We start from the raw sequence: 14766 nt of genomic DNA on the forward strand, positions 1-14766 counted from the left end.
TCATGTGAAACAAACCAGCGGAACCACTGTGTGAGTGACATCATTTCAACAGCTTCATGACGGAGACAGCTGTTATCACTTGCCAGGTCTTACGTGGCTGAGTTGACTTTTTTTAAAAATGTCGAATCTAGTTTGTGATAAACGAGTTTTCATGGTGGTTGAATTTAATTCCACTCCCAGAAACAAATGTCTGGGCCGGAAAAATCGAGCTTCTTCCCAATTTATGGCGAAGCCCAGATTTAACAGGTGTGATGTCAACACCTGATCCTGCATCAGCGCCTCCTGTCTGAATTGACAGGAGCAGCAGATCATCCAGGTAAAACAAAAACTCTCGTCTCTGTGTTAGGATGACCGGTATGCGTTCTCTGGATGTTAAACAACAGATCCAAGAACGGTCTCACCCCTCCGATCCGTGAGTAAAAACCTTGTGTTTTCTCTCCCTTGGGGAACTCTGTAGATTACTTTTATCAGAAAACACTTGGATTTCTGCATTTAGGGATGAGAATCAGTCTGATGATGACGGGGCCGTTTTTTATAACTCCTCTGAATGGAGGGGTTCGGGTTGCAAACTGTAACTTGTACCATTTGCATAAAACCTTGTCCATCCATCTGAAAAACGGCGAGCATGTTTTAGCCACTCTACGTAACGTTCGTAGGGTGAACGTGCGTTAAGTGATGTGTCATGTTTTGTACGGCTGTCAGCAGTCCGCCCCTCAACCGCCGTCATGCGTCGCGGGAATGTTTTCTGTGTGATCCCGGGCGAGACTTGTGCTGAGGCGAAGCGTGTGACAGCTGATGACGCGGTGGGCTGCGCGTTTGACGTCGCTGTGCGAACGTTGAAAAGGCGGAGGGCGTGACTTCGTTTACGCCGTGCTGTTGGAGTGAAGGCTGCTAGCCCTGTGGGAGCACCCGTTGTCTCTGGAGGGACGCGCGCCGCTCTCGCTGGAGGGGCGCGCGCTGGAGGGAGGCGGGACTCATTACCGGGTTCTTCAGCTGCTTCACGTTTAGCTGCGGTGAGCTGCCGAAAGCTGAGACGCGGTGGTGACGGCTGCCCGCGTTGATTCGTCGGGACGGGTGTCGTTTCTTGTGAGAGAGAAGGGCCCCCACCCGAACCAGCCTGCGGACCACATTTATACCGATGTGAGCTGGTTAGCGCCGGCAGCTGTGTGTGTGCGCCAGCATCAACGTAGCGCCGTTGGATGGAGGCTGTCCATCTTAGTGATCGACTCGTCATGTCAGAGCGGCGGTGAGTTAAAATCCTGTTTAAGGACACCGGCTCATGTGGAGGCTGTTCCATCCCACGAGTGCGAGTTGACACCGCTTGAGTGAGGATCGTGCAGTTCTAGTTGGTAATGAGTTATTTTCGCTTACCGTTGTGCCGTGATCGACTCGTCATGTCTAGAGCGACGGTGAGTTTAAAAACCTTTATTTAAGGACACCGGCTCATGTGTGGAGGCTGTTCTGTGATCGACTCGTCATGTCTTAGAGCGACGGTGAGTTTAAAAACCTTTATTTAAGGACACCGGCTCGTGTGTGGGGCTGTTTCATCCCACGGGTACGAGTTGACATCGCTTGGGTGAAAAACGTGCAGCCCGGGATTATAACGAGTTATTTTCACTTACCATCGTGCCCTGTAAGCGATTAATAATGTCTTGGAGCGGCGGTGAGTTTAAAAAGCCTTATAAAGGACACCGGCTCTTATGTGTGCGGCCGCTGTGAGCTCATCCGGGCTTACAGACTGGCTAAAAAACAGACACTTGATCATTAATGATGATTTATTTCAACTTTCGTGTCACTTTTACACACACCCTCCGGAGACCGTCATTTTGAGAGCTTTCTCTCTCATGAGCTCTGCGATTGTTTGCCCAGAGCGCTGTCTTGCAGGCGAACTCTGGGGAAACGCTGAGCTGCAGGCTGCCGGAGTGAAGAGGGCTGGATTCTGACGGGCGGGGCTGGTGGTGGAACTCAGCGAGAGCCGCGGCCGTGGAAAAGTCGAAGCTTGCTCGCGACGGTCCCTCCAGCGGGACGGGGTGGGCCGCGCGGCTTGATGAGGTGGCGCACAGCCTCTGGCACCTCCTCCGACTGTTTCACTTCGCCAGCATGGTTTGAAGCTGCTCTGAACAGCGCGTCCGCGATGGGTTTCATCAGGTCTTGTGCAGATTCTCCGGCAGCGAGGGGAGTAACGAAGCCAGGTGGGTCGTTGGGTCGTCGTCCTCCGCGCTGCAGTCCTCGACAGGCAAACCGTGGGAGAGGCACACATGTTGAGCTGGCGTCAGCTGCCTGACAGAGGGAGTTCTTGTCTCCAAGGCAGGTCTGCGGCCTTCAATCCCTTGGACATGCTATATGCTAGCAGCGCACGTTGTTGCTAACTGCGGCTGCCTGAAAAACACATTGGTGGGCTCGATTTGAGAGCGTGTTCGCCGTCTGGTTCGTGTTCCTCCGGAGGGACGGGACGCTGCTCCGACCTGGGCAGCTTCGCTCCGGAAGCTTCCGCGAGGCTTGGCTCCAGGAGGGGTTACCGAGGAATAGCCCTGCTCGGTGAATCCCTCAACTCTGGTGATGGGAGCGGACTGGGGACCGACTCCTCTAATCTACCAGGAAAGAACCGTCTGCGGCCTCGCCCGTGGAACGTCCTGTTGGAACGTGAGGCCGTATGGATCAAGACGGTGAGCCACAGTGGAGCCCAGTGAAAAACAACCTTCCCGCCGATCATCCGAACTGGCGGGAAAAGGCGAGGGACGTAGAAAAAAGGGGTCCCTTCATGTCAGCCTCCTCCCGGGTTCCGCCGGGCAACCCCTGAGGGCGCTGTCGGCCGGGAGCGGTGTGATCGCCGATGCGAAACGAGGTGGGATGGGGTGAGCATTCACTCAGCCCCCCTCCACCTACACTACGCTCCCCAGGAGGGAATGGGCAGCGGGGGCTGCAGCTGAGCACGCCTTGCCCCGGAGGAACCATCCGGTTCGCCCCGAGGGTCGGCGATAAGAGGAAAAAACACAAGATGGCGTTGTCCAGCGTGTAGTGACCTGTCACTGGGAAATGTTCCACGAAGCTTACCTTGGAATAAGACTGCTGTCATCTTCTCCTCGGGGAGGAGAACTCACCGGACGACCGGAGGTCGACTGCCGGGCCCAGCATCCTTCACAAGGTTGGTCATTTACACAATTTATCTTCTTTGTTCTTCTGACAGTGCTATATTAGCTCGCTGAAGAAAAAATGGGAGCCGATTTCCCGCTCTTAACGTAATTTATACGGACCGGGTGGGGCCCACACAGCAGGTGGGCGTGGACTAATTTTTTCAGTGCTTATGCTCTGCATAACGGGATAAACCCACTAAAGCGAAGGCCTTAAAGGGCGAAGCTTATACGACATAGAACTGATCTGTTATGTGGAGGACTGTGTACAGCATTTGGTCATCTGGCTGCACGAGTGTATCCTGCTGGGTCCAAATCTCAAAGTCGCAGGACTGGACTCCACACGCTGTGAAGCTGAACTTGATAATGGTATTCATGGTTCTCCTTGAGATGTAATGAGCAGCACCTGTTCACCTTAAAAAAAACACAGAAGAAGTTGTTCTACTTCCGGTTTGTGGACAACAACGACAATAACTATCAAAAAGGATGCATACAAGTTTATTTTTTTTACAAATGAAAATAAAATGATAATTAAAAGGATTAATTAAAGGAAAAGTATGAAAAACGGCTAGATTATGAGGCGGTGTAGAATGCTAAAAACAGGAACATGTTTGACGTCTTCTCAAGAAAGACTATTTTTTTATATAAAGAAAGTATTTCTTTGATACTGAAGTCAAGAAATACTACTTTTTTTTAATAATATAAAAGTATTTATGTTTAATAAAGTCAAGAAAGACCATTTTTTTTGTTTTTAATGTATTTTTTTCATCCTGAAATGTTTTTTAAGATCAACTTTATATGTCAGGAGATACATTGTTGATGTTCCCATTAAAATGCACTTTCAATAAATAAGTATTGGCAAAGCTCAATGTAATTTTTATGTTGAGGTGGAGGAGGAGGGTTGTTGTCAGCAGCTGCTGAAAGTAACTAATAAAGTAACTTGTAATCCAACTTAGTTACTTTCCAAATCAAGTAATCAGTAAATTAAGTTGCTTTTTTAATGCAAGTATGCCATCACTGCTCATCTGTGACGTGACACCCACCCCCCATCAATGCTGAGGTCAATTTTGCAACACCAGCCTGGCCCGAATGAAACCCCTGGTGTCTGGGCTCCAAAAATCGAGCTGGAACAGGGCAGACTACTCGATGCAAACAATCAAAACCCAGGTTGGGCAGGGCTGGGTCTTACAATGCATAAGGGACAATAAATGGTAGAAAGTGGTGTACAATATTACAAAGTGCTTTTTGTTGTTCTAAAATTTGAGGCTTGTTTTTCTCCTTTCTAAAGATCCATCCAGAGATTCCAAAAAGACCAGTGGCACCCACATCTTCCTATATAATGGAAAACTATCGCAAAAACAAGAAGTATCAAGAAATGGATCAGAAAGATATTTTCAAGTTATTACAGAAGTTTAACCAGCTTCCACATAAAAAGAGGGTACTGTGTAAAAGCCACTGTAAAACACAATGAGTTGCTCATGAAGTCTTTGTAATTAAGAGTTTATTTTTGTTGCATTTTTTTCCAGATGGTGTATAAAGAGAAGTACGCCTGTGAAATTAAAGGGTACAAGCAAAAGTTGCAAGCCTTTAGGTAACAAATTACCTCACATACCAGTTTGATCACGTGATATTAAAAATAATTAAGCAAACTTTTTTTCCCCCTCTCAGCAAAAACCAAATGCGTGCTATTCAGGTAAAGATGACTGCTCCATGTGCAAAATATGTTGAATGAAAACTGTTTTCAGTCCGTGGCAATGATGTCTGTGTGACCTTTGCAGAAGCAATACGACGAGAGTGAAGATGATCTGCCCACCAAGCCCCCTTAGTAAGCCACCAACACCAATCAGTCAATTCTTTGTCTGTTTACACCTTTTTTAAGAATTTATTTTCATTGCTTTTGTTTAAAATAATGTGCTTTGCTGGTGGTTCTGAATAACTGTTTCTTACAAGCTGGTGAAGATTCTCAGTCATCCAGGACATTGTAAATCCTACCAAGATTAAAAGCAAAAGCAACTGGACTTTATTTGTAACTGAAGACGTTTTGCTGGAAGTATGTTCCACCCTAAAAACAAAGCACCCATACACAAACAGAGTGGTGTGGTGTATGCAGTCCAGTGCAGCGAGGAACGTCCAGATCTCTATATTAGAGAAAACAAACGGCCTCTTCAGACACATGGCTCAACACAGGAGAGCCAGCTCCTCAGGACAAGACTCTGCAGCTCACCTGCACCTCAAGGATAAGAGACACTTAATAAAGGACCAAAATGTTCACATTTTGGACTGAGAAGACCGATGATTTGAGAAGGGGGGTGACGGAAGATATTTATGTAAAATTAGAGAAACCTTTAAACGGGAAGAAGTCTCAGATTTCAAGTCAAACTAACAAAGACCCTAACGAACCCCAATTGTGAGGATTGATAGGGCAATCTGCATATGTACAGTTGAAACCAGAAGTTTACATACACAGTTTAAAAAGACAAATTTTTTTTTTTCCACACGTTCTGATGTGAAATCTGAATAAACTTTTCCCATTTTAGGTCCATTAGGATTACCAACAGTTTTTCTCTTTGCAAAATGCCAGAATAATGAGAGTGAGAATTTTTAAGACAATTTTTATTACTTTATTCAAAGTCAAAAGTTTAAATACATGTGTTACATCTAAATGCAGGGTTCCATTGCCCTCAAACTGTATGATTTGGGTCAAACGTTTTGGATGTCCTTCCACAAGCTTCTCACAATAGTTGGGAAGAATTTGGCCCATTCCTCATGACAGAACTGGTGTAACTGAGCTGTGTTCGGAGGCTGCCTTGCTTGTTTATGCCTTTTCAGCTTTGCCCATAAATTTTCGATAGAATTGAGATCAGGGCTTTGTGGTGGCCACTCCAAAACAATGAATTTGTTCTCCTTGAGCCACTTTGTAACCAGTTTGGCTGTATGCGTCGGGTCATTGTCCATTTGGAAGACCCATTTGCACCCAAGCTTTAACATTCTGGCTGATGTCTTGCTTCAGTATTTCCACATAATGTTCTTTCCTCGTGATGCCATCCATTTTGTGAAGTGCGCCAGTCCCTCCGGCAGCAAAACAACCCCACAGCATAATGCTGCCACCACCGTGTTTCACAATCGGGATGGTGTTCTCAGGCTTGCAAGCTTCCTCCTCCAAATGTAACGATGGTCATTATGGCCAAACAGTTCAATATGAGTTTCGTCAGACCACAGGACATGTCTCCAAAAACTACGATATTTGTCCCTGTGTGCATTTGCAAAAAAACACAGAGCCAGCTCCTCAGGGCAAGACTCTGCAGTTCACCTGCACCTCAAGGATAATTAATCAGATATTTGTATGTTTATTTTGAAGTAATGACTTCTTCCTGGAGGCAGCACGGTGGCGCAACTGCTAGAGCTGCTGCCTCTCAGCGAGCAGGTCCCTGGTTCAAATCCCGGTATGGGGGCCTTTCTGGGTGGAGTTTGCATGTTCTCTCCGTGCATGCGTGGGTTTTCTCCGGGTGCTCCGGTTTCCTCCCACAGACCAAAAACATGCACGTTAGGCTGATTGGTAACTCTAAATTGTCCCTAGGTGTGAGTGAGAGAGTGAATGGGTGTTTGTCTCATTTGTCTCTATGTGGCCCTGTGATGGACTTGCGACCTGTCCAGGGTGTACCCCGCCCCTTGCACAGTGATTGCTGGACATGGGCACCGGCGACCCCCATGACCTAAAATGGAAGAAGCAGGTAAAAGATAATGGATGGATGGCTGGACTTCTTCCTGGCAGAGTGGCCTTTCAGCCCATGTTGATACAGTACGGTACTCATTTCACTGTGGATAATGGCACACAGCAGCATCTTCACCTGGTCTTTTGGTTTTGTTCTTGAGTTGATCTGCACATTTCGGACCAAAGCACGTTCATCTCTGGGACACAGAACCTATCTCCTTCCTGAGCGGTGTGATGGCTGGACATTCCCATCTTGTTTGTACTTGCGTATAATTGTTTGTACAGATGAACGAGGCAGATTCAGGCATCTGGAAATTGCACCCATGGATGAACCAGACTTGTGCAAGTCCACAACTCTCTTCCTGATATGTTGGCTGATTTCTTTAGACTTTCCCATGATGTTACACAAAGAAGCAGTGTGTTTCAGGTGTTTCTTAAATTGCATCCACAGGTGTACCTCTAATTAACTCGGATGTTGTCAATAAACCTATCAGAAGCTTGCAAAGACATGACATCAAATGTCCCAAATTGTTTAAAGGCATAGTAATCTTAGTGTATTTAAACTTTTAACTTTGAAGAAAGTAATAAAAATTGCCTTACAAACTTCTCACTCATTATTCTGATAGAATATAGAACAAATAGAACAAAATTTGGTAATCCTAATTGACCTAAAACGGGGAAGGTTTATTCTGATTTCACATCAAACAGTGTGAACAAAATGTGTGTCTTTTTAAATGGTGTATGTAAACTTCTGGTTTCAACTGTATCTAGCTTAGCAACTTTATAACTTGAACCCCACACACTGTTTGAAGGATGAGAAGTGAAACGTCTTCAGTTGCATATAAAGTCCAGTTGTTTCTGCTTTTAATCTTATTTGAACTGTTCTTACAACTTAACGAGTGTGATGAAATCTGTTTTCTTTTGGTTTGATTCACATTTCCTCTGGAAGTTTATTTTGTTTTAATTGGCAGAAATGTTTAGACTTAAGTTAGATTAGAAATGGGGCTTATCGCAGTTGGTGCTTTTTGGACACAATATCTGTTCAGAATCAACTTCATTGCACAGTTAAGCACAACGAAATATATTTCAGTGCAGCTGTCCAAAGAAAACGAAGGTAGACGGGGGTGAACAGAGGCTGCAGCTTCGCCGTGAAGCACTGCCCTTATCGTTTATATAAGAACAGTGAAGAAAAACATGAGGAAAGAAGAAGGTATCAAAAAAGATCTCTCACACCGTGTCCTTGACAAAGGCGGTGAGATTGTCCATGAACACTGCCGGAAAGTTCCATAGTCCTGATGAAGATGGGACAGTGTCTTATCAGCTAGAGCTGTCATTTCTAACCTGGGCTGGAAACCTGACCCTAATTTGGGGCGGGCTGGGTCGGTATCAGGCTTTTGAGTGGATCAGCGGATCAGCTGCGATCCAATTATATGGTAACACAGCTTGCCATACATCCACTAGCCGCATGCGGCCATTTCATCGCGAGCTGATTTGAAAGAGGTAAAAAGGTCAGTCAAGCTTCAGGTGGGACTATCTTGCCAGGAAGGCTGACGAGCCAAACAGGCGAGATCCCAAAGCAGACATGTCGGAGTAATGCAGAAGAATGCAGGCAGAAACAGGGTTTTAATGCTCTTTGATGGCCATGAAAGGACAAACACCCCCTCAGCTCCCATCTCCTGCCCCTTTTATTCAGCCGCCCCCGACCATTAATAACTAATTAAAAATGTTGGAGTTTTTTTGGGTTTGGACTTGTTTAATTCATTCAACCTTTATTTAGACAGGTTAATCCTATTGAGCCTCGGGGACTCATTTACAAGGGAGACCTGATTTCTTAACAAAGAGTGATGACAGCTGTGGATAACTACGACAAGAATAGACGGTCATAAAATAGGCACTCAAATAAGTTTTTCTCTTTTTTTTTTTTTTTTTTTTTACAAATCTAATCAAAATAGCAACCAAAAGGACAATCAAGAGGAATAGTAGCAAAAAACAGCTAGATTATAAGGCAGTTTAGAAAACTAAAAACAGGAACATGTCTGCATTGGCTTTTGCCAGGTATTTAACTGGGTTTTAAAGTCACTTAGAGAGGTCAAGGTCAAGAGCTTGCAATGACTGTTAATTTGTCGGGTCGGGTTCGTAAATTATGGCTGCAGGCTGGGGCAGGGTCGGATTTTTTTGGGCCCGAATGCAACTCTACTATCAGCCGGCTCAGCTCTGATATGGGTCCACAGATGTTCTCGGGGGAGCAGAGCTTCATGATTTACATATCATCTAGGAGCAATTTGTGGACATGCAGATGGTAGAGAAACTTTTCTAGAAGTCGCTGCAGTCTTTTCTAGTCGTCTTCGTCCACGTTGGGTTGTCTTGTGGAAAGTAAAATTGTTTTGCCCTGGATTATCATCTGAAATTAATGCTTGGTCAATTCAACATGTTTTAATATTTTTCTGGTTCATTTGCAGAATAACACTTAAGATCTGTAGTTTACTGGCAGTTCATATCAGTCTTTGTGTGCATTTTTAGCAATGGCTACGGCGTGTTCTGTCTGGACTGTAAATCTTCTGGGGAGACATTAAAATGTGGAGCAATGGGTCTGTCTCTTCAGTGGAGAAGCTTGAGTAAATCAGAACGGGCTGAATATAACAAGCGCTGGATAGAAGTATGAACACAAACTAATCACCACATACAATCTGTTTGTAGCCGTCTGTCAGAGTTCTCTTTAGCCTGGTCAAACTGATGTAAGTTCACATTTTTCTTCCAGCTTAAGGAACAGTACTCCGAGAAGCTGCACAAGTATCTGGATGTAAGTAAGATGGAGAACGAGCATTGAGCGGGTGCTTGCAGTGGGACTTTGTGTTAACATTATGGTTCTTTCCTCAGAGGTTTAATGCTAAGGAGCAGCTGCAGATCATTAAGGACAACAACATCAAAATGCACAATGTTAAGTTAAAAGTAAGATGTGGATTTAGTTTTTTCTCTTATGCTATTTAAAGTTTTACTTTCAAATATGTAGATGTCAGCACTTATCTACTCACAATCAAGTTTCAATTTAAGGTTGCTAAAGAACCAACTGAGAAGTGAGACGGGCGTGTTGATGAAATGATCTTTTTTCTTTTAATTGTTAATGTTTTATCAGATTTTCATAATCTAACAACTTCCAACTCTTACTGTATGGCCATGTTGAGTTGAATGAGACAGGGAAATGGTCTTAATTCACTTGTACTGCTGTGTAAAATAAAACCTTGCAGTGATTAGTAAACACTTTAAACTCGTAGTTTAACTGAAAATGACAAGAAAAGTAAGCATTTCTACACTAAATATCTCATTCCAAAACCATTTTGCTGTAAAGTTTTATGCCAATTTGCTTAACAGGGTAGTTCTGATCTTGTAAAACAGAGTTCTGTGGAAAGTTTTTGTGGATAGGTGTTTGAACATCCTCAGTTTGGACAGAGAGCTCAAGTCTTGGGGTGCAGCAGGGCTCACATGTAACTAGATGGGAAGGGGTCCTGGGTTCATGAGACGAGCCGATACTTTGTTTTTTAAGAAAAAACTTTTACCACAAGTTTTTTTTTTTTGTTTGTTTTTTTTTTTGTCAAATTTTTCGTGAGTCTTAACTTCTGAAATGATTCTTTAGCTATAAATGAGCTGTAAACTCTTTATTATAGCTTATTATAGCTGAGTATGCATCAGGATACTTTATTATAGCTGTTTTCTTGGCCCCTTTCATTTTCACAAGGAGCCAAAATGAAAAGCACACGCAGTACAGCAGTGTAAGAAAATGGCAACGTTTCAGTTTTCTCATTTCAAAAAATTAAAAAAGAAAGTAATTTTTCTTCATTAACCTTAATTAGACAGAGCAATGTTCTCTAGAATATAAAAAAAAAACATAGTTTATATATTTCACTAGTTTTTATGTTGTTGATTTTTACTGAAAACATTTAAGCGCAAGTTGTTAAGAAAAGCATTAGACTGATTTACTCTGTGGCTGTTTCAGAATCTACAGTAGGTGACTTATTTGTTAATAAACTTTGATAAAACCATGCTTTAAAAGATCTAAACTATCTTTAAGGTTAAGTAGCTACTTAGATGAACTCTCCTTTTTTTAACCTTGTTTTTGTCACTATACTGTTCAGAATAAAGCACCTGTACAAGAGAAACGACCCAGTGAGCCCAAGATGCCGTCTCAGTGAGTCAACATCCTGGATGTCTCTTAAGCCCCTTTTCCATAGTGACGGCTTGGATCAGTTCAACTCGGCTAAGCTCGGTATATGTTGCTTTTCCATATGCGTTTCAGTTCCGGTTCTGTAGGCGGGTCCAGAATCCAACTCGCCTTACCAGCTGGTGGCGGTAGTGCTCAATTAAGCTATTTACTAGAAGAAGACCCTGAAAAGATACGCAGCAAAAATGGAGGATCTCATAGCTTTGTTGAACATTCTGCTCGGTCTGTGGCTTTTTGTCAAACGTCAAAGTGAAGAGACCCAGAAAAGTCTGCGGGCAGCGAGGCAAAAGGCTCTGGAGAAGAACAGGAGAGTGTGGGAAGCCATAAACATGCAAATTATACGGCGTGTGAGGGTAAGCTAATGCTAATCTGCTATATCTAGCCGAGCGTAAAAGTATGTAAATGTTGATTAAATATGGTTTAATAATACATGCTGTGTGTTTCAGATGATTCTCCAGCAAAATAAAGTCAGCAGACCTACAGTCTGTTTACGTCCAGCTCTGCAGCGACATCATTACAATGTGTGAAGAAGAGCGTGGCTATTGCCTTCCCTGCCCTCCATGTATCATTTCAGGATAGATGTCGACACTAAACATGTATTAAAAATATCTTGACTGTTTTTATGACAATTTGCTTTTGTTTACCAAACACTGTAAATGGATGGATGAAATAATAATAATAAATGGCCTGAAGAGTTAAAATAAGTCATTTAAATTTTAATGTTTTCAAGCTGAGTTAGCTCTCAAAGACTGACTAATTGTTTTATTTTGTAAATAAAATACAATATTTTATGCAGTTACATAAGGTGGTTGATCCCCCCCCCCCCATGAATGGTCATAAAGTTAGCAGACCTGGAAGCTTCAGAATTTGTCCAGTTAAAATATAATTCTTGTCAGATTATTACTATCACATATGGATTGAATAAAATCCGGATTTAGCTCATAATCATGAGAGAGAATCTAAAACAAATTTTTTTTTTTTTTAATGATTTATTTGTGTGTTACTGCTGCAAATAAGTATTTGAACACCTGTGGAAATCATTGTTAATATTTGGTACAGTAGCTTTTGTTTGCAACTACAGAGATCAAACATTTCCTTTCACCACGTGTGCACACACTGCAGCAGAGATTTTGGCCCATTCCTCCACACAGACCTTCTCTAGATCAGCCAGGTTTCTGGGCTGTTGCTGAGAAACACTGTTTTTTTTTTTTTTTTTTAGATTGCGTCTCACAGTGGACATGCACCTAACATGAACATTTCAGACCCCTCCATGATTTCTAAGTGGGAGAACTTGCAAAGTTGCAGGGTGTTCAAATACTTATTTTCCTTACTGTGTATATATATATATATATATATATATATATATCCTGTTGATGAACTTTAGTTAACTATTAAATCTCTGATGAACCAGATTCTACAAAATATATTTAAAATTATATTATTTTTCTTCATTTGATGTTTTTGCACTCATCGTGTCTACTTTTATTGTTCAGTTTAGATATGTGGTTTTGTTTCTTGTATACAGATTATTTTATTGTAGCTTTGCTTTAAAGTTTAATTCTTAGTGTGTGATTTGTACAACTGTGGGTTAGAATAAAGTTGAACTAAAGGCCGTATCTCTTCTTTAAACATATTTGAGGGAAATATTCCTGAGAGATCCAATAATTTTGTGTCTTTTAAGATTTTTTAGCTAAGTTAAGTTTAATTAACAGATTACTTAATAAAGTCATTAAAGTGAAAACAGGATTTCATGATAAAGCTGGCACCGTTTATTTATTTTAATCTTCACTGATAAAAAAAACATTTTTTTAATGCATAAAATGTTTTTTAAAATCGTTCACACCCTCCGCCCCAGACCCGTCCCAGTCCTCTTGTCTGCCGCCGCTCGGAGTTTGACCTTTACGAACACGTGAGGCCGGACTCCGGCCTTCAACGTGTCGGCAGCTCGTATGATCGTCCGCGGTGACTAGCTCGCTCTGAATTTTGTCGTCTGTCACTAAACACAAAAGACGCTTGTACTTCAGCATTAGACCACAGTGTTGTCATTATTGTTTTTAAAATCCTGAAAATAGGTCCAGCTGCTGCACCGAGCTCGAGTAATTGCAAATGGCGGATCGATGTTTTGAAAAGTTTCTCAAAAGATCCAGTGACTCCGCCCCCTGACCAATCAGTGACCGACAGTGTTCTGACATCACATTTTGATGCCAGCTCTGGTCACTTTCTACCCCAGAGAAGAAGGGACTAAAAAAGGGGGCGGTTCCACGAAAATCTGCTAGTGGAAAAGCTTTGGAACCGTACCGAGCCTAGTCGAACCGTGCTGAGGAGGGGCTATGGAAAAGGGGCATTAAAAGATTCAGATTATATTCTAATAAATCAAGTCCTCCATGGACAGTCTGAAAACATGTTTTCTCTTCTTTTTCCTCTTTATCAGAGTTCCATATTCATATTTTTTTGGTGAGCAGGTGAGACTTCTTAAGGACGAAATCCCAAACCTAAAGGCACGTCACGCAGCGATCCATAAACTTTGGAAGAATCTTCCTACGAAGAAACAAGAAAGTTACAAAAGCAAAGTGAATGTGAAGTTAATCAAATACGCTGCAGAGCTGAAAAACTGGTCCGAGGTATAATTTTTATTTAAGGTGACTTCAGTGTTTGATATGTTGGCTGGGAATAATGTCCTTTTGTATTTTGTGTAGACACTGCAGCCGGTAGAGAAGCTGAAGTATTTAAAAGAAAACCCTTCTGTAAGTGCTTCAAAACTTTAAACTATTCAATAACATATGTTTTTTCTTTTTTTTAAATCTTTTTTATTATATTTTTATTAATTATTATTTTTATTTATTTATTTTTGTCCGTCCATAGGAGATTTTCGACCTGAATTATTGAGCATGCATCGGGATAAACTATTTTGTTGTCCCCCTTTATTTTTTGTTTTGTTTACTTCGGTGTTCCTCTTATTGCAGAAAGCTCGGTACATTGATGGCATTACAGTGTGTGACGGCAAAGAACAGCGGTGGCACCCAACCTCGGTAAGTTGGATTCTGCATAAAACACAAAACGATTCGGACATTTTCACACAAGCAGAAAAGAACAGTAACAAACAAATGTTCTCACATTCCTTGTTCTGCCCACTTCCTGTTGATTAGCTCTGGCAGCCATCTTAAATTGGATTGCCTACAAAAGCTAATCAGTTGTCGATGTAAATCCAATGATTGCTCGCTGATGAAAGCTTTAATGAAATCCATCCAGTGGTTTGAGATATTTTGCTAACAGACAAAATGTCGTCTGTCTTTGCCTTTTTAGCAGTAGGTAATTAAAATTGAGAAATAATGAGATTAGATTGAAGAAAGTGAAGTACTTCTCATGCTGCTCTTGTAATTTCCTTTATTTGTTTCATCTCAGGACTCCGAAGATGAAGACATGAGCGTCAGTGATGAAGAGGACATTTCACATAACAGCATGAAGGAGGAGGAAGAAGAAGAAGAAGAGGAAGACATCATCACATTTGAGATAGATTAGATGAGATGACTGTTATATTTTGTACTTTATCTCAAAGACAAGTATCACTTCGTCACGAGCTAGGCTCTGTTTGTTGCCGTCTCGTAACATACACCGAACATCCGTCACGTCCGTCTACGTCATGGCAAGCCCATGAGGACAATAATCATGACAATTTACAGTACATTATAAATACAACAATGACGTTC

General features: G+C 42.3%; 1 protein-coding gene across 1 annotated transcript in view; it reads left to right on the top strand.

The window, feature by feature from the left end:
• The window catches only part of LOC119423622 (nucleolar transcription factor 1), a 29042-nt gene extending 14409 nt beyond the window's left edge, over positions 1 to 14633 (top strand). Inside the window, exons 4-15 of the mRNA XM_037691026.1 lie at positions 4420 to 4569; positions 4658 to 4722; positions 4800 to 4824; positions 4910 to 4956; positions 9364 to 9499; positions 9602 to 9643; positions 9721 to 9792; positions 10974 to 11026; positions 13491 to 13680; positions 13756 to 13803; positions 14023 to 14088; positions 14462 to 14633. Of these exons, the coding sequence (XP_037546954.1) occupies positions 4420 to 4569; positions 4658 to 4722; positions 4800 to 4824; positions 4910 to 4956; positions 9364 to 9499; positions 9602 to 9643; positions 9721 to 9792; positions 10974 to 11026; positions 13491 to 13680; positions 13756 to 13803; positions 14023 to 14088; positions 14462 to 14578 (1011 nt within the window). The 3' untranslated portion in view covers positions 14579 to 14633. The remainder of the gene's footprint in view (positions 1 to 4419; positions 4570 to 4657; positions 4723 to 4799; positions 4825 to 4909; positions 4957 to 9363; positions 9500 to 9601; positions 9644 to 9720; positions 9793 to 10973; positions 11027 to 13490; positions 13681 to 13755; positions 13804 to 14022; positions 14089 to 14461) is intronic.
• Positions 14634 to 14766: the final 133 nt, after the last annotated feature.

The sequence above is a fragment of the Nematolebias whitei genome, chromosome 17, assembly GCF_014905685.2.
Source record: "Nematolebias whitei isolate Nwh7 chromosome 17, NemWhi1, whole genome shotgun sequence".
Classification (NCBI taxonomy): domain Eukaryota; kingdom Metazoa; phylum Chordata; class Actinopteri; order Cyprinodontiformes; family Rivulidae; genus Nematolebias; species Nematolebias whitei.